General features: G+C 51.0%; 1 protein-coding gene across 4 annotated transcripts in view; it reads left to right on the top strand.

Moving 5' to 3' along the window:
• Positions 1–270: 270 nt before the first annotated feature.
• INSR (insulin receptor) overlaps positions 271–25,384 on the top strand; it is a 127,656-nt gene continuing 102,542 nt past the window's right edge. For 3 of the 4 annotated variants that reach the window (XM_045084549.1, XM_045084543.1, XM_045084533.1), the window contains exons 1-2: positions 272–858; positions 19,255–19,806. In XM_045084549.1, the coding sequence (XP_044940484.1) occupies positions 759–858; positions 19,255–19,806 (652 nt within the window). In that variant the 5' untranslated portion in view covers positions 272–758. Of the gene's footprint in view, positions 859–19,254; positions 19,807–25,384 lie in introns of all 4 variants that reach the window. The other variant, XM_045084535.1, reaches the window with a different exon arrangement.

Here is a 25,384-nt window from a genome sequence, read left to right as displayed (position 1 = left end):
AAATAGCAAAAACGTTAAAGAAGGGATCCGTCTCGATGGGTTGGGCATCTGGGGCGCCTCCAAACTCTGAGACTCGAGTCGCGGGGTGTCGGGGCGCCCCCTGGGCCAGGGCGCGCCGGGGGCCCTCGAGCGCTGGGGCCCGGGGTGGGGAGGCTGGCGGGCGGGGCGGGGCGGCGCCTCCCTCTCGCGGTCCTCCCTCCACCCCTCCCGGGCCTCTCCCGGGCGCCGAGTCCCTTCCCAGTCCCGATCCGCGCCGCCTTTTCCCGCGACCCGCACGGGGCCCAGCTGACGGGCCGCGTTGTTTACGGGCCGAGCAGCCCTCGCTCCCGCCGCCCGCCCGCCCGCCACTCGCCTGCCCAGGTGCCCGCCCGGCCGTCCGCGCGTCTGTCTGTCCGCGCGTCCGTCTGTCTCAGCGCGCGCAGATCGTGGCCCAGAGCGCTCCGGGCCGAAAACCGGGCGGCCGGGGCGTAGCGAAGGGCTCCGGGCCGGGAGATCGCAGGACGGGGCCCGGGCCGCGGCGGTCCGGGGTCGGGGCCGCCTCCGCCGCGGCGCCGCCGGATTTGTAGAGGCCGAGGCCCCGCGCCCCTGCTGGGGCTGTTTCTAGGGCCCTTCCGGGAGGGGCTGCGGCCGGTGGGGCGCCGGCGTGGAACAGAAGGACACGCGTCCCCCAGCGCCTCTCGGGCGGCCGCCTCGGAGCATGACCCCCGCGGGCCGGCGCCGCGCGCTCTGATCCGCCGGGACCCCGCGCTCCTGCAGCCATGGGCGCCGGGGCTGGGCGGGGGGCGGCGACCGCGCCGCTGCTGGTGGCGGTGGCCGCGCTGCTGCTGGGTGCCGCGGGCCACCTGTACCCCGGAGAGGGTGAGTCGGGGGGCCCGGGAGTGGGCGGGGAGCCGCGCGATGGGGAGGGGACCCCTTGCCAAAATGGAGCCCACCGCCGTGGACCCAGAGCCCTCCTCGGTGCGTGGGGGTGGGGGTGGTGGTGGTGGTGCGGGTGGCCGGGACCGTAGCTTCGGCCCCGCGCGGGGCGGGAAGCCGCTGACCTTGGCCTTTGCCCGCCTGGGCTCGCGGTTCCGCGCCCCGTGTGCGGGCCCCGGGCCGGAGGAACCTTGCCCCAGTGCCCGCCCCGCCGCGGGTGCCTCTCCCAAGCGCGCCTCGGACCCGTGCCTAGTCCTCTCCGAGCCCACCTCGCTCCGGAGACGGGACACGCGTCCTCTTCGGGTCCTCTGTAAAGTGGAGTCCCTGGGGCCGTGCGGCCTTGGACAGTCAAATGCCAGGGGCGCACGGGGTTTGGAGTGAGAGTCGAGGGTGACAGGACTGAGGGTCCCTTGAGGTCCCTGTTCATAGGTGCTCCCCAGGGAGAATTGTAGAATCTGACCCCCCTCTCTGGATCTAGGCCCGGGGCTATGGGGACTTCAGATCCGTGTTTACACTTTGGGGTTCTGTTTCCAGATGTCCGGAGGCAAACTCTAGCGCCTTGGCAACGGGGCGTTTGTTGTAGTAGAAGTAGGGGTGTCTTTATTGTGATTATTATAGTGTCACCAGATGCCATGGGCTTATTTCTCTACACCTTCACCGTGGCCTGCAGAGGTTGATACTGTTTGCCCATTTCATAGAGGAGTAAACTGAGATTCAGGTAGGAGACAGCTAGACCTGCCCTAAAGTCAGTGCCAGAGGGAGAACTGGAACGTTTCTGTATGGTGCCCTGGTGAGGTTCTTGACTGCTGCTGGATGTCCCATGTCTCCCCCAAACCCCCAGAACTCCCCACCCCCAGCTCTGTACTTCATGAAGGGCTCTTACCTGTCAACCCAGGGAGGTCTCTAACCTCACCTGAGCCTCTCATAGCCCCTAGCCCCACGGACTTCCCTCCTGGGCCTCCCTGGGCTGGCAGCGGATGGAGGCAAACCCCAGCCCCGGCATTCTCCCTGGGCTTGGTAGCAGTCTGTTCTGGGGGCGGGCCAAGAAATGAAGAACCCTTCAGGACAACATGGCTGAAGTTTCCTCCTGGTGTCTGAGGCTCTCCTTTAAAAATATCTGTTGGGTTACTTTTTCAGAATTCTCCATAAAAGGAAATCAGTCCTGGTGAGGAAGGGGTCGGGGAGGGAAAGAACCACAGCTCCTGAGCTCCGGGCCGGAGAATGAGGTCCCTGGGGAAGCACACACACACACGGGCTCTGGAGTCGACAACCCGTGTTTGCTGAGCTCCTCTCTGTTACACAGTGGTTCCAAGGCCTGAGTGCTTGGTATACAGTGGGCACTCAGTAAAGGTGGCAGTTGGCTTGGGTTCTCATTAAGAAAATCCAAGACCGGGTGCTTGAGTGGCTCAGCTGGTTGGGCAGTTGCCCTCGGCTCAGGTCTTGAACCCGGAGTCCCGAGATCAAGTCCCCCATTGGGTTCCCTTCTCGGCAAGGGGTCCACTTCTCCCTCTGACCTTCTCCCCTCTCATGCCCTCTCTCTGTTTCTCTGTCAAATAAATAAATAAAATCTTAAAAAAAAAAAGAAAATCCAAGACAAAGGTTAGATCGTTTCTAGGTTTTGTGTATGTGTGTGCGTGCATGCGTGTGTGTGGTTCCCTGCTCTTCTGTTCCTTGTAGCTTTGGTAATTAATTGACCACTTCTTTACATGTATACAGTTCCCCCAGGGGCCCCAGAGGCTTAGGCTTCTTTTATTCATGGCGACATTTTCGGAGCCTAGAGCAGTCCCTGGCGTGTAGAAGGTGTTTGGTTAAAATATTTGTTTTTGAGTCGTTTCATATTCTTTGTGCTCTCACCAGTGCCCCAAGCCACGGCTCTCCTATTCTTAGATAATTCCCAACCACTGTATACGAATACGGGCAAACTTGTGGCGGGTGTGCTTCCATATGTTTTGAATATAACCTGAGTTAATCCTCAAGGCATATAAAGCAGCGTTTATGCTCCCTTCTCACAGGTGAGGCCATTTGGTTTCTTCCTTCCTTTTTTTTTTTAGAGCATGGGTTTCTTTCTTTCTTTTTTTTAAAGATTTATTTATTTATTTGTTAGAGATCACCAGTAGGCAGAGAGGCAGGCAGAGAGAGAGGAGGAAGCAGGCTCCCCGCTGAACAGAGAGCGCATGTGGGACTCGATCCCAGGACTCTGGGATCCTGACCGGAGCTGAAGGCAGAGGCTTTAACCCACTGAGCCACCCAGGCGCCCCTAGAGCATGGCTTTCTTTTAATATAAGTTTGCTCTCTTGAGGTCAAGCTTCCCTTCCTCTGGCCGGTGGTAATGGTTAACAAAATCCTATCAACTCAATGAGATGTGATGCCCCTCGGAGGTTTGGAAACTTCGAGAAACTTTACAGATCATTAATTTCTCATGTCAACCGGCAGGGCATTTTGGCCTGGGGGTTAGGGGGTGGTGGTGTGGTTTTTTTCAGAAGTGAAGGACTTTCTTGGAGATGGCCACTGTCCCATGGAGCCCCTGCTGTGCTGCTTAGCTGGTCAGGACCTCCCCCCACCCCCAATTGCTCCTGGGTCTGGGTGACTGTGGCCAGAGATTACTGGGAGTGGAGGGGTGGGGGGGGAGGGGCATTGCAAAGTTAAAGAATGAAGGCAATGTGGGATTAATTAAACTAAAAACCCACAGGGCTTTGGGGGAGTCCAGCGAGGCAGCCGATTGAGGCGTGAGAGGCTTGCTTCCAGAGTCCCCTTGTCTCTCAGGTGTCCCTCATTTCTCAAGAGTGGCCCCAGATGTTTCTCCAGTGGGTTCTCTTGCATGCTTGGGGCCCCCGGAGCAGGGCTTCTGCCTGCTCCGTAACCTCCCAGAGGTTACGGAGCAGGGCTTCTGCCTGCTCCGTAACCTCCCAGAGGTTACGGAGCAGGGCTTCTGCCTGCTCCGTAACCTCCCAGAGGTTATTCTTAACCTCACGTGTCTCCCCTGGAGCCCTGCCCATCATTCCTGCCCTGCTCACTCATAGAGGTCATGGGGGTGAGCTCCCGGGGGCCCCCACTGCTCCCCACGCCATTATCGATTCCGTTCTTGATCTGGTTAGAGGAGGAGCTCTCCGCTTCAGCGTTCGTAACATTTGGGGTTAGACTGGTCTTGGCTGTGGGGGGGCTGTCTTGTGTATTGTGAGATTTTGCGCCGTATCCCTGGTCTCTTCCCCCCAACAACATGCTGCAGCATCTCCTCTCTCTGGTCATGACAGTCCCTGGCCATTGGCAGCTATCCCTCGTTGAGAATGACTGCATTCAGGGAGATAACCTTTCCCTCGTCTAGGGCACTTCTCCACCTGGGTCCCTGCTCTCTACTCTGTACTGGGATCTCCGTCTGCCCCAGAGCCTCTCCCTTCCCGCCTACGAACACGCACTACTCCCTGAACCCCACTGCCCACCACCCACCTCCAGCCTTCCTGTGCCCAGCCTCCCCTGCTGGGCCCTGACCAGCCTCCCTCTCGCCTCTCATCCACCACACTGCCCACAGCTCTCTGGCTAGTGTCTCCATCGCTTTGCTTTGCCGATGGCTCTAGTGAAGGTGATCTCTCACCTCCTGAGTGTGTCTCTGGTCCCCTCACCCCAGCTGACCTCTCTGGGTCAAGTCATGCCTTTGGCTCACTGCCTACTCCCTCCCCACCGGACGCCAGGAAGGCGTAGTCCCCCGCAGAGTGTTCCCCAGCCCCCCGGCTCTCTCTTCACCCTCTCTGCTCCCTTCCTGGGTTCAGGTGTTCGCTCTTGTCTTCATAGAGTCCCTACTGCCGTCTGCTGTCGGCCCAGTTTTGAATTCATATAGTCAAACTCCTTCGTGTAGAACAGGGGCCAGCAAACTACAGCCCATAGGCTCCCTCTTGCCTGCCCACACGGGTTTTATAAATAAAGTTTTATTGGCATCATCTAGGGTTGCTTTTGTGCCCTAACAGCAGAGTTGAATAGTTGCAATCTCATGGCCCACAAAAATATTTATATTTTGGCCCATCACAGAGAGAGTTTGCGTACTCCTAATTTACAACAAACTCCTGCTTATCTCAGGATGACCTGCCTAATGTCTTGTGGGGGTCTTGTTGTCAAGACCGCATCACGAATGTTTGGGGCTGCTGGTTTTCCCCCTAACTGACAAAGCTGTATAAAAAAAAAAAAAAGATTTTATTTATTTGAGAGAGAGAGAGCATAAGATGAGAGAGATTACCGGGGAGAAGCAGATTCCCTGCTGAGCAGGAAGCCGGATGTGGGACTCGATCCTGGGACTCCAGGATCATGACATGAGCCAAAGGCAGTCATTCAACCAACTGAGCCACTCAGGTGCCCCAGAGAAAGCTGTATTAAAGAAATTAATGCTCCCTGAATTCATGGGTCCAAGTGGTATCCAGAAAATACCACGATGTTCCCTCGTTAGCTGTGTGTGTGATCTCAAAATTTATTTATGGGGACAGTCCTCTTGCTGTTGAATGAGGCACCCTCGCTGTTGGCTTTGTGTCTAGAACTTGGAAGTGGTGTCCGCTATGAGATTTTCTTTCAAGACCCCCGTGTTAATTTCTGTTAAGATACACACATTAGGGGCGCCTGGGTGGCTCAGTCAGTTGAGCGTCAAACTCTAGGTCTCATGGGCTCAGGCCATGATCTCAGGGTGCCAAGAGCGAGCCCTGGTCAGGCTCCCTGCTCCGCGGGGAGTCTGCTTGAGATTCTTTCCTTCTCCCTCTGCTCCTTCCAGCCAACTGTGTACACCTGCTCTCGATCTCTAAAATAGCGAAATCATCTTCTAAAAAAAAAAAGGATACATACATTGGCTTATGTTTTATAACGGGGCCCTATATATGGTTTTTTAATTAAAATAACAAGTAATGCATGCTCATGGCAACAGCTTTACAAAAATCTGGACAGGAAAAAACAAAAACAAAAGTCCCTTGCAACAACACTTTGTTCCTAAAATCATTCCATTTCTATCCTGGGAGGTGACAGTGCTCTCAGTTTGCGTCTTAATTGTACGTGGGCGCGTGTGCACCGTTACATGAATTTTAACTCAGGCATGGAGTTGTGGGACTGTCCCCACAACTGGGATATGGAACAGTGCCATCGCCCAGATTCCCTCTAGACACCACTTGATGGTTAAGCTCTCTCCTGCCTAACCCTGGCAACCATGATCTGTTCTTCATTGTTTTCTCCGTAGACTTTAAAACATTCTTATAATTGAATTAATATTCTTTTAAAAATTTTTTATTTTTATTATTTTTTTTAAATTGAGAGAGAGAGAGAGAGCGAGCACACAAGCTGGGGGATCAGCAGAGAGAGAGAGGGAGAAGCAGACTCCCCGCTGAGCAGGGAACCCATTGTGGGACTCGATCCCAGGACCCCCAGACCATGACCTGGACTGAAGGCAAATGCCTAACTGACTGAGCCACCCAGGTGCCCCAGTATTCTTTTCTTTTCTTTTCTTTTCTTTCTTTCTTTCTTTCTTTTTTTTTTTAATATTTACTTATTAGAGAGAGAGCATGTGTAGGTGAGCGTGAGAGGGGGCAGAGGGACAGGGAGAAGCAGGCTCCCCGCTGAGCGTAGAGTCTGAGGCGGGGCTTGATCTCAGGACCCTGAGATTATGACCCATGACAAAGTCAGTCACTTTGCTATTGAGCCACACAGGCGCCCCAACTGAATTAATATTCTTAATTTTTTACATTTTGTATTTAAGCACTCGTAAGTTCCTCATGGCTCACGGATTCCCTATTTGTGAATTTGCCTTGAGGCTAAAATTAATTTGCAGCCCTAAAAGCAGTACTCAGGGCACTTTGGTGGCTCTTCCTGGATATGCGTGGAGTGTCCCACCATCTGGGTCGCGAACCGTTCCCCTCTGAGGTCAGGGTGGTGGAGCAGCTTGTTAGATCTCCCGGAGGGTGAATTCAGACCAGCCTCAGAGATGGAAACAAGTGTCTCCTTTGGCGATGGACATACTGTCCCATTGCCCACATTTTCGTGCTTTTCGTGGGTGATTGTGCTCTTTGAAATGGCCTCGCCCAGTCATTGTAGATGGGGTGTTTTGTGCAAATGTAGAGAGTAGATGCAGGAAGGCTGTGATGTGCCTCATGGAGAAAACACATGGGTCCGTGAGCTTTGTTCAGACCCAAGCTCTAGTGCCTGGTGCCGTTGGCTGTGATTCAAAGTTAATGGATCGACACTGTCTATTAAATAAGGTGTATTTAAACAGAAATGCACAGAAAACAAGGTTATGGATAATCAGTTGACAGAAACATCGTGGCCAGAGGCTTGCTTGCTGGACCTAACTTTGTATTTCCCTAGGGACGATGGCACAGTGTTTGCTAAGCCTGTGTTCCAGGGGACTCCAGAGACAGAGCTAATGAGAAGGGGCTGTAGGTGATACCTGGTCACTGTGCTCTAAAGTTTGTGCATTTGAATGTTGCCAGGACCCATGTAGCATGTCATAAAACGTATCTGTCTCTCTGGTCCTCTTTTTATCGGTGCCGAAATCCTTGGTTATGTCTTGGAAAGTTCACGAGATGGCACCAGACCTCGGCCCTTGTTTCAAGAAGCGGTCTCCCGTGTTCCGTTTCACCAGTGGCTTTGGGTGTTTTAGAAAGAGATCGGGTTTGTCGCCATCTGCAGACTGGATATGAGTTCCTGTTGGAGTTCAAGGCAGACTCAACGAGGATTAAAATTTGAGTTCCGATCTGGGTTTTTCTTCCCATTCCAGAAGGGACGGTGTCACATCGCGTCTGTACGATAGCCTCTGTTGTGTGTTCGGGAACAGCAGCCTGAGAGGAGGAGATTCTTGCTTCTCTCCTATGCCTTTGTGGGAATGTGGAAAATATAGGTACTTTCCAAAAATTGTGTTTGCTAACCGTGCGCAAAAAGGTAGTGCTTGGACACAAAGGCGTGAAGAGCGGGGAGCTACCACTGTTTTCCGGCAGCCCTTCTATGATTTCTTGTTGCCAGTCTGTTTCCAAAGATGTATCCTGTTCCCTTGCCGGAGATCAGAAAGGGGATGAGGTCTGAGATGTTCCTTCCTAATTACATGTGGTTGCATTGTAGCAAAGCTCCTGCTACTTTTTTTTTTTTTTTTTTTAACAAAGTGCCTTTGGTCTTGTAAAACTTCTTTTGGTTTTCTTTCCTGCGTCTTCTGTGGCACTGCCTGTCTCCTTCTAGAGAAGAGAAGAGAAGAGGTAGATAGGACCCCCAAGGGGCATGGAAACTTCTTAGGATCCTGTGGTTTGATGTATGATGCCTATAGGACTGCAAAGCTGTGAGTGGGATTAGGAATTAGCCTAGATGTTCTGGCTCCCAGGCTTCTAGAAGGTGGTGTTGGGGTGGGCATAGACCCTTGGTCCTCTCCGCGTTCATTAGTGGGTGCTCCTCACTTCTCCCTCCCCTCCTCCACCTCCCTGGGTCCTGCGTCCCACCGATGGTGATTCCCCAGGGTCTCTGTGGCCTCGCCTCTCTCCCTGTGCCGGCTCCCGCGATAGGCCCCCTTTCTTCTCGGCCAGGGTGCTCTGTTCAGTCCTTTCTGTCCTCTGCTGCCACGGGGATTTTCCTGCTTCCTACTTGGGTCCTTCCGCAGCTGCCCCTAAACCCCTTGCCCCGGCACACAAGCTAGCTGAGGTCCTTGGCTGCTGTTCCTCGGGGTTCCCTGTTCCTCCTGCCTCAGGCTTCTCGCTGGTGCTTCTGGTTCCAAGCACCCTTCTTCCCCCTTTTGCCCACGAAACTTGCCTCTCCCTCATGGGCCAGAGGCTTCCCTCTTCCCTCTCCAGCTTCATCGCCCACCCCTTCTCCTCCCCTTTCAGTACAGACTGGGGGTACCTCGGTGGCTCCCCAGAGACACTGGTCTGCCCACTGGAGAGGCGTTTAGTGAAGCGTTGGCCATACGGGTAAATGAGACAGACCATGCTCTAAGTGTCGGCTGGAGAATGGCTTGATACATGTTTGTCCGGAGTAAGAAGCAACCTCCTGTAGCCCCCCTCCCTGCCAGTTCATACCTGGGAGCCCTGTATTTGGAGATGGAGCTTTTGGGGAGGTAAAAATGAGGGTAGAGCCCTGGTCTAAAGGCTAGGAAGAGAGCCCTCCCCACAAGTGGACTGTGCTGGCTACCTTGATCTCAGACCCCAGCTGTGAGAAATAAATTTCTGTGGCTTACGCTGCTCAGTCAGTGGGAGTTTCTTTCTTTTAAATGAACATATAACGTATTATTTGCTTCAGGGGTACAGGTGTGTGATTCATCAGACTTACCCGATTCACAGCACTCCCCACAGTGCATACCTTCCCCAGTGTCCATTGCCCAGCCACCCCCTCCCGCCCGCCCCCCTCCCCTCCAGCAGCCCTCAGTTTCCTGAGATAAGAGTCTCTTATGGTTTGTCTCCTTCCCTGGTCCCATCTTGTTTCATTTTTTCCCCTCCCTCCTCCCATGACCCCTCGCCCTGCCTCTCAAATTCCTCATATCAGTGAGATCGTGTGGTAATTGTCTTTCGCTGATTGACTTATTTTGCTCAGGGTAATACGCTCTGGTTCCAGTCCCCGTTGCACATGGCAGATTTTGTTTTTTTTTTTTTTTGATGGCTGCATAGTATTCCGTGTGTGTGTGTGTGTGTGTGTGTGTGTGTGTGTGTGTGTATACACCACATCTTCTTTATCCCTTCATCTGTTGATGGACAGCTAGGCTCTTTCCCTAGTTTGGCTATTGTGGACATTGCTGCTATAAACATTCGAGGGCATGTGCCCCTTCGGATCACTGCATTTGTATCTTTGGGGTAAATACCCAGTAGTGCAATTGCTGGGTTATACGGTAGCTCTATTTTCAACTTTTTGAGGAGCCTCCACCCTGTTTTCCAGAGTGGCTGCACCAGCTTGTATTCTCGATGGTATTTTCTTATGGCAGCCCTAGCTAGCTAAGATGAGGACCAGGGTCAGAATCGGCTCTGAAACCCCGCTGCAGGCGACACCGGCATGTAAAACATATGTGGGTCCTGCTTTCTTTGAGATTGCTGGGGGCAGACCACCACGTTTATGGGGTTCTCTCTAGCAACTGCCCCCAGAGAGGGCAGGCATCTGATGGCATTGACCCTGGGGCAAAGTGCTCAGTGGAGTGGGTGGGACAGAAGAGAGGGGACAGACCGGTGGGGTGGGGGGGCTGGTGGGCCAGGACGGGTAGATGGTGTGTCTGTCTGACTTGAGTCCCCACCGCATCCCTTGGAGAACCTTGTGTACATGCAGATTCTGGGGTGTGGCTCCCAGATATATTGATTTATTTGGTCTAGCATCTAGAGCTGGGCCCGGGAATCTGCATCCTCCCCGTCCATGATTCTGAGGCTGGCCATGCCCAGAGCACACTGTGGGGAACTCTGTGTGATGGGTAAGGGTGCAGGTGCTGGTGTCCTCGGCCCTGTGCATGATGGGCTGGATTATGTCCCTCTTCCCCAAATTCATGGGTTGAGGCCCCACCCCCCAGCCCCATGGAATGTGACTGTAATTAGAGAGAGAGCCCGAGCAAACTAGTGTATGGGGCTCAGGTCCTGGCTCTGTCTCATCTTTGCTGTGTGGCCTCAAGGAGGATGCAGTTCCCTCTGAGCCTCCCGTCGCATTCCTTTTCGAGAAAAGCGGTCTGGGCAACACATGCGCAGTGTTTTGTCTGTGTCCCCGGCTTGCGCACCCCCAGCCCCTCAGGGCATTTGCCAGCCCTCTGTGTCCAGCAGTTTCCGGGGGAGCCCGATGCACATGCGGTGACTGATGTGGCTTTCTGCGGTGACCCTGGGAAAGCCTGTTTTTGAGAGTTTATCTTCCCTGGTCTGAGGAATTCGCAGGTCTCCCCCGGCCTTTTGATGTTCCTGCCTTGTGGACATCGCAGCTTAGGCCTCTCCCTTCCCCTGGGGAGGGAGAACCCGCAGGGATTTCAGTTCTAGCTTTCCCGGGTCTTTCTTTAGCTTTCACATCTCCCACAGAGCCTTCTTGGCTCTTGGTCTGTTCAGGAGATCCCGTTGGTGCATCCTCCAGGACTGTGAGAAGTTTCCAGAAGGATGATGGCCTGGATGGCGAATGTCCCATCAGGGCCGTCTTTCCCCTCTGGTGCTCTGCTTACATGGTTTTCTTCTCCGTCCTCTGTGTGTGATGATGGTCCATTGTTGTTACCCGCTTCCTCTGTCCCCGAGTATCCGAGGCCCCAGGCACCCACATTGGGGCCCCTGACCCCTGTGGTGGCAGAGGGACCCTCTTATCTTCTCCTTTGATTGGGCTCAAGAACTACTTTCCTGGGGGCACCTGGGTGGCTCAGTGGGTTAAGCCTCTGCCTTCAGCTCAGGTCATGATTCCAGGGTCCTGGGCTCGAGCCCTATTTTGCGCTCCCTGCTCTGCGGGGAACCTGCTTCTCCCTGTCCCTCTCCCTCTGCCTGCCGTTCCCCCTGCCTGTGCGTGCTCTCTCCCTGTGTCAAGTAAATAAATAAAATCTTAAAAAAAAAAAAAAAAAGGAACCACCTTCCTCAGGTCTCCTCTCTGTGGGCTGCTTCCTCTCTCACTGAGATTTTTACCAGGAATTTGCAGAAGACTCCCAGTGCTTTAGCTCCCCGTCTCCCCCCTCAACCTGACCTCTGGGCCACCATAAACCTCCCTGGGTTGCATGTGTGAACTACATGCAGCAGACTTCCAGAGAAGAACTCAGAGTCCAGAGGCATCTGTGTTTATAGCATTGCCCCCGAGCCTTGGTGATTCCATCCCTCACCCTTCACCCCCATGCAGTTGGGATAGCTCCTGCAAACCTCTTGAGGTCCCTCAGACCTTGTCTGAGCTGGCTTCTCGGTGATATTTATTTGGCTGCCTGTTACTCCTGCCTCCTTTGACTTCTGTGCACCTGCCTTCCTACCCAGTGGGGCCAGGAAGATGGAAGCCCAGAGAGGTTAAGTCACTCACCTGAAGTCACACAGCTGCCAGTCAGCAAAGCTGAGATTCGCACCTGGGGCTGTCAGGCCTCTCTGGTCTGTGCAGAACATTGCCTCAGCACACTCTGATAGCAGCTGGGCAGTTATTTCGGTGTCTCTACGAGCTGTAAGCCTTCAGCCTCATCTATCTTGATAGCTCCCGTGCCCAGCATGGTGCCTTGTGCACCAGGACCCCCAGCAGATGTTGGCTGAGTGAATAAAGCAGCGATTTCCTTGTAGCTGACTTGCCGGTCCTGGAACCTGCATTAGAATCCTGGGGTCTGGATTCTCCCTGCCACCCGCTCCAGCTCCCCCGTTTATCCTGTGGGGAAAGCCAGTTTTGAGAGTCAGTCTTTCGGGCGGGTGGAGAATCTTCAGGAAGTCTTATACTGCGGTGTGGCCCAGTTCTCGTTTCCGAAGGTGACACGTCTAGGAACTGGTTTCGCCAGCTCGGGGCAGAGCACTGACACGTGGATGCGGCCAGATTCCAGTTCTCATCAGCTCTTCGTGGCTTCTTCGTCATGCTGCTGCCGTCATTCGCAGCGATGAAACGGAGGCAGAGCTCGAAGGGGTGGCACAGGTCCGTGGCTCAGGATGACCACGGCTGGCAGGTGCTGGGGTAGAAAGCCAGATCTCCTGGGTTTCTAGCACGGCCCGGAACTGGCACGGGTGGTGGCCAGACACCTAAACCCAAGGCTCGTTGGCACAGGACTCCTGAATTTCGGGGTGTTAAGACTGGTAAGAATGCAGAGAACACGTGGCCCCAGACTAGGTCACCCGGGAGCATTTGAAGAATGTGGAGTACATTCACGATCGAATGCAGAATGTCTAAATCTCTCAGCATTGGAAAGCACTCTCAGAACCTTCTAGGTACCCCCTTTCCTGCCTCTCCACACTTCTTGCCTGCTATCACGGTGGAGAGACAACTAGGGAGAAGGGACACTTTCCAAGGTGGCTCTCGTGTTAAGTCATCTTGCCTGGAACATTGTCACATCCCTCCAGGCGGCAGGAAGTTCTAGACCAGCACCATCCGAAAGAAAGAGTCGCTCCGAGGGAGAGGTCCCATGTGTGTTGTCCATGTGGGGCTCTTGAAGCCGTGGCCAGTCTTTACTTTTATTTTACTTTAGGTCATTTAAATATTAAAAAAGTCAGTATTTGATTCTGTTGCTGGAAAACCCTTTAGTACGTTTGGAACAAGTTGGAGAAATGCGCCTGCATTTTCAGTGCTACGTTGTATGAAAGCTGCATGTGCAGATCTTGTATTTCTGCCGCAGATTTGGCATCTGAATTGAGATGGGCTGCATGGCATTTTGGAAGCTTCCTGTGGGAAAAAAAACCTGCAGAGTAGGATGAAGGAATACTCCTTCATAATTTCTTAAGTATTGCTTACATGTTGAAGTAAAATTTTTGGATACTTTGTGTTAATTTAAATATATTTAATTTCATCTTTTTTTTAAATTTAAAGATTTTATTTCTTTATTTGTCAGAGAGAGAGAGAGAGAGAGAGAGAATAAAGCAGGGGGAGTGGCAGGCAGTCAGAGAAGTGGTCTCCCAGCTGAGCAAGGAGACTGATACAGAGCTCAATCCTAGGACCCTGGGATTGTGACCTGAGCTGAAGGCAGACGCCCAACTGACTGAGCCACCCAGGTGTCCCTCTTTTTTTCTTTTCTTTTTTTAAAAAAAGATTTTATTTATTTATTTGACAGAGATCACAAGTAGGCAGAGCAGCAGGCGGAGAGAGAAGGGGAAGTAGCCTCCCTGCTGAGCAGAGGGCCTGAAGGGGGGGCTCGATCCCCGGACCCTGAGATCCCAGGACCCTGAGATCATGACCTGAGCTGAAGGCAGAGGCTTAACCCACTGAGCCACCCAGGCACTCCTTTATTTAATTAAATAAATTAATTAATTAACTAATTTTTAAATTTAATTTTTTAAAAAGATTTTATTTATTTATTTGAGAGAGAAAGAGCACGAGCAGGGGGAGGGGCAGAGGGAGAAACAGGCTCCCTGCTGAGCAGGGAGGCAGGTGCAGGGCTTGATCTCAGGACCCTGAGATCGTGACCTGAGCTGAATGCAGACCCTTAACCAACTGAGCCACCCAGGTGCCCCTAATTTCATCTGTTTCTTTTTATCTTTTTAGAGAAAATTTAAAATGCCATACATGGTTTATATTATATTTATGTTGGATGCTCTAGATCCTACACAGCCTGGTCACCCACAGCATTGAGCTGTAGTTTGCTGTTGCCCTTGACCTTCCAACAAATTAGGCAGAACTCAATAATTCTTAATGCACTATTTGCATAGGTGTTAATCCTAGTGCCACCTCCTTCAGGAAGCCCTCCTTCATTGCCCCAGACCAAGTCAAATAGCTCGTTTCTATGATTTCTTTTAGCCCCTGAAGTTCTCCTTGAAGGCTTCCTCTTGGTTATATTTTAAGTTGACTTAGGCAGTTGATAGCAACTAACTAGTCAGAGAGATCCAGGAATCTGGGTCTGTCCTGTTCCCTATGGCACTTCCGTCCCTGGAACAATGATGGGCACGGAGCAGGTCCTCCTCAGATTGTTTGCTGAAGGAGGGAACAAAAGAAATGATCTTTAACAAGCTTTCTCTGGGTTGTCATGTCAGGCAAACTGTTACACTGTTTCCTGATTGATGTCACTTGCACCTGCTTCTACATTAGGCATGTTTTTGAAGGAACAAAGATGGTAAAACTGTAACAGAGTCACTATGTTATGGTAACTGTAACAGAGTCACTATGTTATGGTAACTGTAACAGAGTTACATGCGTGGACTGCATGTAATTGTAAGGTTGCAAACCTCCCGCCACCACTTAAAACTCAGCCTGCAGGAATCTTGATTGGCTGGTCACACAAATGGGTGTGAAAATGGACCTCCTCTGGGCATTATTTTTAGAATTCAGTGAGCCAGGGAGTAGGTGGGCCAGGTACTTTACATAGTAAGTGCTCAGAGAACACAGTAGCCCCCCTTTGCCTCAGGGGATATGTTCCAAGACCCCCAGTGGCTGCATAAAACCACGATAGTCTTGAGCCCCACAGATGCTGTATTTATTTCCTAGATGCACGCACCTATGTGATGTGACTAGCGGCCGTGTAGGAGCGCACACAGCGCAGGTGGGCTGGACAGAGGGATGATTCACGTACCGGGCACAATAGGATGGCGTGAGATTTCATCACACTCCTCAGAATGGCGGGCAATTCAGAACTTGGGAATTGTCTGTTTCAGGAATTTTCCATGTAATATTTTCTGACTGCAGTTGACTGCGGGTAACCGAACCTACAGATAGCAGGGGGCTACTGTGGGAGCTGTTGCTGGCTCCCCCAATGCCCCTGGTCCCCGTTCTCCTTCTGTCCCAGGATGTAGGGGTGCTTAGCGATAGACTACTTTGGAGGAACCTGAAGCATTCTTCAGTTTCCACCCAGAGGCATTAAAAGCCCACAGAAGGCCCTACATTGATTTCCGGCACCATTTCTAACCTCCTCGGGATATTTTCTGTCCCAACAGTAAATCGCTCTGTTGTTTAGACTAATAGGGACACCCACAGCTTTAATGAGTTCAGTGAGATTCACTGGAGACTTGAAAAAAAGCAGTTTATTGTTCCCTACTATTATAGTTGTTTAATTTCTTTTTTTAAGAACAGCTTTATTGAGCTGTGATTCAGTATCGTACAGTTCACCTATTTTTTAAAAAAGATTTTATTTATTTATTTGACAGAGATCACAGGTAGGCAGAGAGGTGGAGACAGAGAGAGGAAGGGAAGCAGGCTCCCTGCTGAGTGGAGAGCCCAATGCGGGGCTCAATCCCAGGACCCCAGGATCATGACCTGAGCCTTAGGCAGAGGCTTTAACTCACTGAGCCACCCAGGCACCCCCCAGTTCACCTATTTAGGGTTTACATACAATTCATTGGCTCTTACTAAATTCACCGAGTTGTGCAGCCTTCGACTGTAGTCACTTTTAGAACTTTCTCATCACTGCAGAGAGAAACCTTATCTCCATTAGCCATCCCTCATCATTCCCTCCTCTCCAGCCCCTGGACCCGCTAACCTACTTTCTGTCTCTGTAGATTTGCGTCCGTGTAAATGGAATCATAGCACGTGTGATCTTTTGTGACGGGCTTCTTCTCACTGAGCATCAAATTTTCAGGCTACATCCATGTTGCTCATATCATGTTGCTTTATTCCTTCTTATGGCTGAGTCATATGTCATGGTGTGGATGTGCCGTATCTTACTGATCTATACATCGGTTGAGGGACATTGGGGCTGTTTTCACTTTTCGGCTATTAATGACATTTTGGCTATTAGTAGACATATGTGTACATGCATATGTCATTTTTTTGTACTGCCCGTGGTTGTGCTTTGCAGAGAGTGTGCTTTTTACAAGTTGAAGCTTTGTGGCAAGTCTGTCTGTGCCATTTTTTCCAAAGCATTTGCTCACTTCGTGTCTCTGTGTCACTTTCGGTAATTCTCACAGTATTTCAGGCTTTTTCATTATATTGGTTTGGTGATTGGTGATCAATGATTATGACTCCCCAAAAGCTCAGGTGGTCATTAGTGCGTTATTTTTTAATTTTAAGGGGGATATATATATATATTTTGGCCGCAATGCTGTTTCACACTTTGTAGACTATAGTATAACGTGAATGAACTTTTTAAAAGAGAAGTGGAGGGGCAGAGGAGGAGTGAGAGAAAATCTTTTTTGGTCAAGTTTCAAAATCAGATGAGCTTATTTTTTTTTTTAAGGTTTTGTTTATTGGAGAGAGAGAGAGAGAGAGAGAGAGAGAGAGAACAGATGGGGTGGGGAGCAGGGTTCCAGTTTGCTGTACATCCCTGCCAGCACTTGTTATTGTCCATCTCTGATTTTAGCCATCCTTGTGGGAATGAAGGGGTTTCTCTCTGTGGCTTGGATTTGCATTTCCCTGGTGTTCAACAGTTGAATGAACGTTCATCTCCGGTTTTGGTCCTGCTGCAGCCTGGGGAGGATGGCGGGCAGGTGGTTAGGTGGTTTTTTTTTTTTTTTTTTTTTTTTTTTTTGCTCCTGCATGGTAAAATTTTAGTGTGCACACTTGAAATGTAGGATGACGTTCAGGTTTGAAACCTAAGCCATGCATTGCCAGAGAAAAGACAGGGCACCCGGCTAAATTTGGATTTCCTTGTAAACAACAATTTCTAAGGAGAAGTGTGCTCCGAACGTGGCAGGGGATATAGTTATCCTAAAGAAATACTTGCTGCTTACCTGAAATTGAAATTTAACTGGGCATCCTGCATTTTTATTTGTCAGATCTGGCATCCCTGCCTACCACTGGTCGGGTGGGGACTTGTGGGAGGCGTCAGTGACCCCATACTTGGGGCGACCTCTGTATGTTGATGTTTGGACAGGACTGCGGCTGGGAGCTGTAGGTGGGACTTGGGTGGTGTGAGCATGTGGGGCTCGGACCTGTGTCCTCATCCCAACTCCTCATGAGTAGATGGGTGTGTACGTGTATTTTCCCTTGATTTAGCCTAGTCTGCAAAGAATGTGACTAAGGAACATTGCAGCTTTATTCCCCCAATTGTTTGCTTTCCTGTCCCCCCCCCCCCAATTTGTGCTTCTTTTGTGAGTTGTTCTCAGGGTAGATTTTTAAGAGGATCCCCCCCCCCCCATTTTTCTTAATTATCATATAATGCATTATCTGTTTCAGGGGTTAAGGGGATTTTCTACTCTTCTTTAGGATAATCATTTTGCCTCAGTGATACTGGGGGAAGGTTTAGTGTCTTAGAATATAATAAGTAGAGATGGTGTCCTGAGCCTTACATTCCAGGTGCTGAGGGATGTGTGTGTGTGTTGGGGGGGGCAAGGAGAAGCTGTCTCAAGCATTTGGTTCCGATGGATATTAACTCAAGTTTAAGGAGCACAAGGAGAAGGAAGAGCTTCCAATAGGTATGGGTAGGGGAAGGAAATCAGAGAAGGGTGCCTGGAGGAGGTGGTATTTGAACTGGATCTTGAAGGTGATGGGCTGGATTTACAAACAGGCCACTGAGGTATAAAGGGGCTTTGAGAGCCAACAGAGCTCGGGCTACCCTGTCTAGTACAGTGGACATGGGTCTGTTTCCACTAGCCACTAGCTACATGGGTTTATTTCCAGTTCAATGAACTAAAGTAAAATTAAATTCAGGATTCAGTTCCTCCATCTCATTTGCCACATTTGAACTGCCTTAGAGCCACAGATGGCTGGTGGCCTCCCCAGTGGACCCCTGGGGACATGGATACATTGGTATCAATCCTGCAAGTTCTGTTGGACAACACAGGGCTAGGGCAAGGGTCACCAAGCTACAGCCCCAGGAACAAAACTCTAGGCCTCCACCTGTTCTTGTAAATAAAGTTTTATTGGAACACAGCCACATCCACTTATTCACATATTATACTCGGGCTGCTTTTGAGCTCCATTGGCCAACTGGAGTAGTTTTTACCCACACACTGGAGCTAGGGAAGTGAAGGCACAGAGCCCCGAGAGGATCGTGGTATGTTTGAGAGAAATAGCTAACAGCGAGATAGCTGGTATTAAATGACCACCTACTATGTGCAGGGCCCCGCTTGTGCGCCTGTTATTCCACGCCCTGCTTCTCATAGGTCATGTCGCGAAGGGGAAGGCACGGAGCCCTGGAGGTGTGGGAGTGGTGGGCAGCCTCTTCAGCGTGGCACAGGGGAGTGAGCAAGGGGGGAGCCCCGAGGCCTGGGAGGGAGAAGAGCCAGGGTCCTGGGGAGCCAGGGAGGATTCCAGAGCCCAGGAAGAACCACCTTCGGGAGATGACGACGCAGGGTATTTGGGCAGGGGAGATCAGTTAACAGGGAACGAGGAAGGCAGGTTGGGAAGGAGAGTCCTTGAGGCAGGAGAATCGACAAAACCAATTCAGCTCTCCTTGCCCCGTTTGGATGTGGGCACCTTTATCCTCCTAAAACCGTCTCCTGCAGATCTCTGATGTTGACTCACCGGGGACGGCTCCCCTTTCCCTTCTGCACCTGCTGCCTTACTCAATCCTGTGCAGTCCTAGCGTCTCTACTGCGTCATATTTGATGCAGTGGTTCTCAGGCGGCTCACCGGGACTGCCAAAGGAGTTTCCAGAAGGTGACGACTTTGGCACAGACACTAGAGAGAAAACATCCTCAGGGGTCACTGTAGAATTAGCGGGAACCCAGTGCAGAGTGAAGACATGGGGCCCCTTGCCCAGAAATGATCCAGGATTTCAAAACGGATGGAGGAGCATCGAGCCAAGGGGAGGGCCCTCCTGAGTCCGTCCCACGACTCAGGTTGCACACCTTTGAAGCTGGCCCTGCGCTAATTCTTAGAACCTACCCATGGCGTGTTTGCTCACCTGTCTTGCTTTTGGCTTGTTTTTACTTCTAGTGTGTCCCGGCATGGATATCCGGAACAACCTCACGAGGTTGCATGAGCTGGCCAACTGCTCGGTCATTGAAGGACATTTGCAGATACTGTTGATGTTCAAAACAAGGCCCGAGGATTTCCGAGACCTCAGTTTCCCCAAACTCATCATGATCACTGATTACTTGCTGCTCTTCCGGGTCTATGGGCTGGAGAGCCTGAAGGACCTGTTCCCCAACCTCACGGTCATCCGGGGCTCGCGCCTCTTCTTCAACTACGCACTGGTCATCTTCGAGATGGTTCACCTGAAGGAACTCGGCCTCTATAGCTTGATGAACATTACCCGGGGCTCCGTCCGCATCGAGAAAAATAACGAGCTGTGCTACCTGGCCACCATCGACTGGTCGCGCATCCTGGATTCTGTGGAGGATAATTATATTGTGCTGAACAAAGACGACAACGAGGAGTGTGGGGACATTTGTCCGGGCACGGCGAAGGGCAAGACCAGCTGCCCTGCCACTGTCATCAACGGGCAGTTTGTCGAGCGGTGTTGGACACACAGCCACTGCCAGAAAGGTATGCTGGGGTACGCGGGGCTCTCAGCTGCTTCTCACACCTCATTTGTTGGCAAGAAGCTGGAGGCATTCCCTAGATCTGGGGGCACACTGTTTCTGTAGAGGCTCTGGTAGTAAATACTTTTGATTTTGCAGGCTGTGTGGTCTCCTCACAACCCCTCAGCGGGGCCATTGTAGCAGGAAAGCAGCCATGGGCAATACAGAAACACGTGGGCATGGCTGTGTCTCAATAAAACTTTATTGACAAGCCAAGTTGTGGGCCAGGTTTTGCCAGCTCCTGTGCTAGACAGTTGAATGTTCCTCTTGCTTGAGGGGGCTAGAGGCGGACGAGTGCGACTTTGTTGTGGGGCAAAAGAAAGTTTATCTCTTATCTGATAATAGATGTAAGATTGCTCAGGGTAGACGTTTGGGAAAAGAAATGGGTCAAGGAAGGAAGCACGACAGCAGCTCTTAGTCCACAATTAATGGGGGTACTTCCTTCTCGTGAATCTGTTGTGTCTTCATTTACTTACCTTTCCTTGTCTTTGGGCATTTAGACGATTTCCAGTTATTCTGAAGAGAAGGATGGACATTTTGGGTTCAGAGCTTTATGGAGCATTTGTTTCTTTGGGCCTTGGCTTTTCCAGAACTGAAATTTCTGGGCCAAAGGCTCTTACTGCCAGTTGCCAAATGACTTTCCGGAAATGTTGTACGGATGGGCGCTCCTCCTAGCACTGGCTGAGAAGGGAACACCTTGGCCGGCTTTGAGTGTTGTTTGAAACATCTTTCATAATTTACTGCAGGGAGGAGCCGAGGTGGTGTTACTGTTTGTATGTGGATGTCTTTGATTGCTATCGGGGTTGAGCCTTTTCAAACATGTTTGTTTATCATTTGGGTTTTTCTCTTCCTGTTCATATCCTTTGTCTATTTATCTCTTAGTACTTCAATAGTTTTCGAAATACTAGTCTGTGTGCGGTTTTCATAGATGGAGGTTGTTAACCCTTTTGCCAAATGTGTTTTCAGACATTTTTGTTCTGTGGTGAAAATACTCTGGGTCGCCATTGCCAGAGAAGCTTCAGATGTTTATGGAGTCTGGAGTGGGATCTTTTTGCACCTCTCATGTTACTTTATGTTTAGAAAGTTCTTTTCTTTTTTTAAAATTAATATATAATGTATTATTTGCCCCTAGAAAGTTCTTTTCCATCTATAAAATGTTTTTTCCCCCCAAATTCCCTTTTTAAATTTTAATTAACATAAAAAAAAAATCCATTCAGGACATTTGGAATCTGTATTCATGATTCAAAGGGATGTCCCCCCCCCCCCCCGCCCCTGCCCATAACTTGTTGGTGTCTCACTGCTGTTGATTGAAGAAATTTACTTCTTTGTCTTTGATTTGGGATCTGTTTCTGGATATCCATCAGTATGTTCCTGTACCAGGCCTGCTACTGTTCTAATCACTATAGTTTTAATAATGTTTTTATAACCAGGAAGGAATGTTCCAAAACACCCCTGTTACTTTTTTATTGTTTTGACTCCTTCGGACATCAGGAATTTCCCTGGAAAGAATTAGTGAGCATGAGATCGAGGTGTGTAAAAGTGTGTGTGTGTGTGTGTGTGGCAGTGGGGGGGAGGGCCTAAGGGTTGTATCACAAAAGGTACAAGGGAGAGGAGAAAGGAGGGTCTTCTCGCCTAGGCCCAGAAGTATCAGGAAGCCATACAAGGTGAGTCCTGATTAGAAGCCACAGGATTGTCCATGAGAAGCCACTGGAGCCCTGGGGAGGGGCCCTGAAGGGAAAGAGAGCCTCCTTGTTTGAGGATAGGAGAGGGTACAATGATTATTATATTGTGGAGCAATCTTGGGGACGCTGGTAGGTCAGGGACGCATGGGAACTAAATCACAAAGTTGGGGCAAAGTGTCCGCAGAAGTAGAACATTACTTGTGGGTTAGGAATTTTGGAGAACACAGTTTCTGAGGTGCTGGGTGGGTGGCAGGTAAGGGGAAATGAACTGGGAGCAGTGGCTTTGGTGATGGTTGGCATTTATGATGGGGAGGGAAGAAGAGGATGTGTAGGATCTGTGTTAGGACGGCACACACCGCTACGAGGGGGGCACTGCTAGTTTCATGTTGGAGACCAGAGAACTTACTTAACTTACCTAAGGACACACAGCTAATAAGAGACAACTGGGGTTTGTGCCAAGTCTGAGACACAAAAAAAGCGTATATATATATTTTTTTTTTCGGTTGAGCCACTCGTAGTTGGAGCACCAGGGCAACCGGGAACACGTTTTTATTATTCCCGTGCCGAGGTCTCCAAATTTAGGTGCTTGTTTGAAATACTCCGGGCTCTTGTGTCTTGAGATATAATTTAAGACATTCCTCTGTGGATTTATTTCTGTACACATTTTAGTCAAAATATCTAGAACAGTATTATCTGTAGAAATGTCCCTGGTGGGGGCATTTTTTGGGGGGGGGGAGGTATGTGTGTGTTTTTGTTTGTCCTCACATCCCCAACACAATCTTTTGCCTTTTGAGAACAGACTGGCTTTTTCATGCCGGGGGTTTTGTCGTGGGGGAAGGTGTGGCTCTGCACCTGTTGCTGTGACCGACACCTGCTGAGGTACCTGGTTCCTGGTGTCGGGCTTGGACGTCACCTGCTCCTGGTGTGTGATCAGCGCTGAGGTCCCCTCGGTGAAGCCTTATCCTGTCCCACAAACAGCTGGTGAAGTGACGGTTCTTTGAACCAGACATGCTGAGTACCACCCCACTCTGTCTTTTCTTTTCCCCTCAGTTTTTTGTTTTGTTTTTGTTTTTTTTAATACACATAATATAAAACTTAACCAGCTTCAGGGTTTTTTTCTTTCTTTTTTCTAAGAGTCGATGTTTTCGTTTATTATTATTGTTTTAAAGTAAGCTCGATGCCCAGTGTGGGGCTCCAGCTCAAGACCCTGAGATCAAGAGTGACACGCGCGCTCTCCCAGCTCAGCCAGCCAGGTGCCCCGACATCTTAAACAGTTTTAAATGCACACTTCAGTGGCATGAAACACACTCATGCTGTCCCGCAGCCACCCCCACCTTCCGTCTCCAGAACTTTCCATCTCCCCAAACGGAGACTGTGTCCCCATGAAGCACGGACTCCCTGCCCCCCGTCACGACCCTGGCTCCCACCATCTGCCTCCTGCCTGTGTGCATGGGACTCCTCTGGGGACTTCACGGATGTAGAGTCCTACGGCGTTTGGATTTCTGTCGCTGGCCTGTTTCGCTGAGTGCAATGTCTTCAAGGTTCTTCCGTGTGTGTGTGTGTGTGTGTGTGTGTGTGTACACCCCCTTTTTCACGCTGACTGGTGTTCTGTTGTGTGGATGGACCATGTTCATTTATCATCATCTGTGGACAGGCTCTTAGGTTCCTTCCATGTTTCAGCTCCTGGGAATAAGGTGCTGCGGATGTCAGTGGACATCTCTGGCTTTTTATTTTATTTTATTTTTTAGATTTTATTTATTTATTCGATAGACACACAGCAGGAGAGGGAACACAAGCAGGGGGAGCAGCAGGCACTGGGAGAGGGAGAAGCAGGCTTCCCGCCGAGCAGGGAGCAGGGACCCTGGGATTGTGACCTGAGCTGAAGGTAGACCCTTAACCGACTGAGCCACCCGGGGGTGCTCCTCTGGCTTTTCAAATGCTTATGTTACCTTGTTGCCCCGGCTTTTGAAGGCATATTTAATGTCCTATGAGACTCGAACGCAAAAACAGACCCAGATGAACCTTTGTAGAGGGAATGCTCCCCCCATCTTAGACCAGCCTATGAAAAACTATCCATCAATTCGTTTAGTTCTCTAGAACCTTCCCAACTACTTCCTGGAGTGGCCAGAGCCATTGTCTTTTTCTTACATGATTATCAGGCTCTGGAAGCTTTTGGAGCAATGTTTAGGATGGAAGTGTTGGTTTGTTCTCTGGACCCAGGTCATGCTTTCTCTGCGGGGTGCCCTCTTCTGCCTGGTCACAAAACAATGATACTTTAAGCAGAGAATGCAAAGGAAGGTTAAAGGAAGGTCAAGGTAATTAAAAGGGAAAAAAATGGCTGGAGGTGTTTCCTCTCTGTCACCCTGCCCACGGATTTGGGGTGCAGATACCAGGAGAGGCTGAATGTAGGGGGCCTTGGATGGGCAGAGTGGAGAGTCTGTGCAGGCTGGGTCACAAATCACCTTGAGTGAGACCCTACTATGTGCCGGGCTTTGGGGTGCTTGGGGCCGCACGGTGGGAACCAGCCCCTGCCTCCTCGAAGAGGACCTTCTGGTGGCAAATACTGACCTTGACTATGTGACAACAGTGTCCTGCCAGGAGAGTTCTAGGAGAGGCTCTGTGGGTGGGAGCGCGGATCAAAGCCCTAAACTTGCCTTCAGTGTCCGAGAATATCACCCCTCCCCCAACCCTCTGTGTCACGAGACCCCGAAGATCGGCCTCGCTAACCCTTTCCCAGGTGCTTACAAGAACTGCTTGGAGGCCTGTTTTGCTGTTCATTGGTCATGAGTGGATAAACCTCTGTCTCCTCTCCAAAGGATGGGGACAGTGATGAGACCTGCTTGTCAGTGTCACGGTTCAGGAGGAAGTGAGGTGGTGTGGGGAGGGCTTTTATTCCTGCGCCTGGCACTCTGTGAGTGTTCTGGAAGCTTCCTGGGAGCACCAGGGCTCCATTCCCCTTCTGAGCAGACCTGCCGCTAGGCAAATGCCTGCCAGAGTTTGGCTCTGGTTCTGATTTTGGGCTTGGGGCAGGCAGAAGAGAGCCCACTCCCCGACCCACTGCTCGGTGGGTGGGGGGGTTCTCAGACCCACAGCACCAGAGGGAAGACCACTCTGCTCAGTGGGGGCCTCGAGGTGCTCCGGGGACCCTCAGCTCTGGGCTTTGGGGGCATCAGAAGCCAAAGAGCTTGCTTGACCAGCTGCTGTAGCCAAACCCACTGGCATTTTTTTCCCCCCTCTGGGAGGCCACCCCAGCTGCTCGCTGCCAGTCAGAGGGGTGGGTGAGGCTGGGGCACGCAGGGTGCCAGGAAACTGGCCGCCACGCCACAAACGACATCGGCGAGAGAGTAGGAGCAGAAGGCGGAAGGAGGCAGGTCTCTCCTCTCTGGGTCTGGACTTTCTTCCATCTTGGTTTCAGGTTTTCTGAATGTTGGGGTGCTCTCTTTAGATTAAATATTAAGTATTTAATTCTGCCTCTGACGTGTTCATGATTAGAATCTTCTTGGTAGCCATTGCACGGTTCTAAGCCGTTGACTGATGACGCAGCATTGAGTCCCCCCACAATTCCTTCTCACAGATGAGACCACAGAGGCCCCCCTGGGGGTAAGCCTCTTGCCTCAGATCGCACGGCTGGTGTACAGTAGAGATGGGATTCTAGCTGGGAACCCAGGTGTTCGAGCTCAGAGTCTGAGCTGGTAAGCTTTGGGCTTTCCTGCCCTCCAGGTGGAGAGCTGGGGAAGTCCAGAAGACAGAGGAGCGGAGGGGAGGGGGAAATCCCCTGGAATGTTCACCTGCCAACATTCTGGCTGCCTTTTCTTATGGCTCTTTTCATCCCCCCTTTACAGTAGCTGCCTCATCAGGCTA

This window comes from Mustela putorius, unplaced genomic scaffold, assembly GCF_011764305.1.
Source record: "Mustela putorius furo isolate JIRA1106 unplaced genomic scaffold, ASM1176430v1.1 tig00000095_pilon_pilon_pilon, whole genome shotgun sequence".
NCBI lineage: Eukaryota > Metazoa > Chordata > Mammalia > Carnivora > Mustelidae > Mustela > Mustela putorius.
Note: the sequence above shows the minus strand (reverse complement) of the source record. Positions and strands in the feature narration are given on the sequence as shown.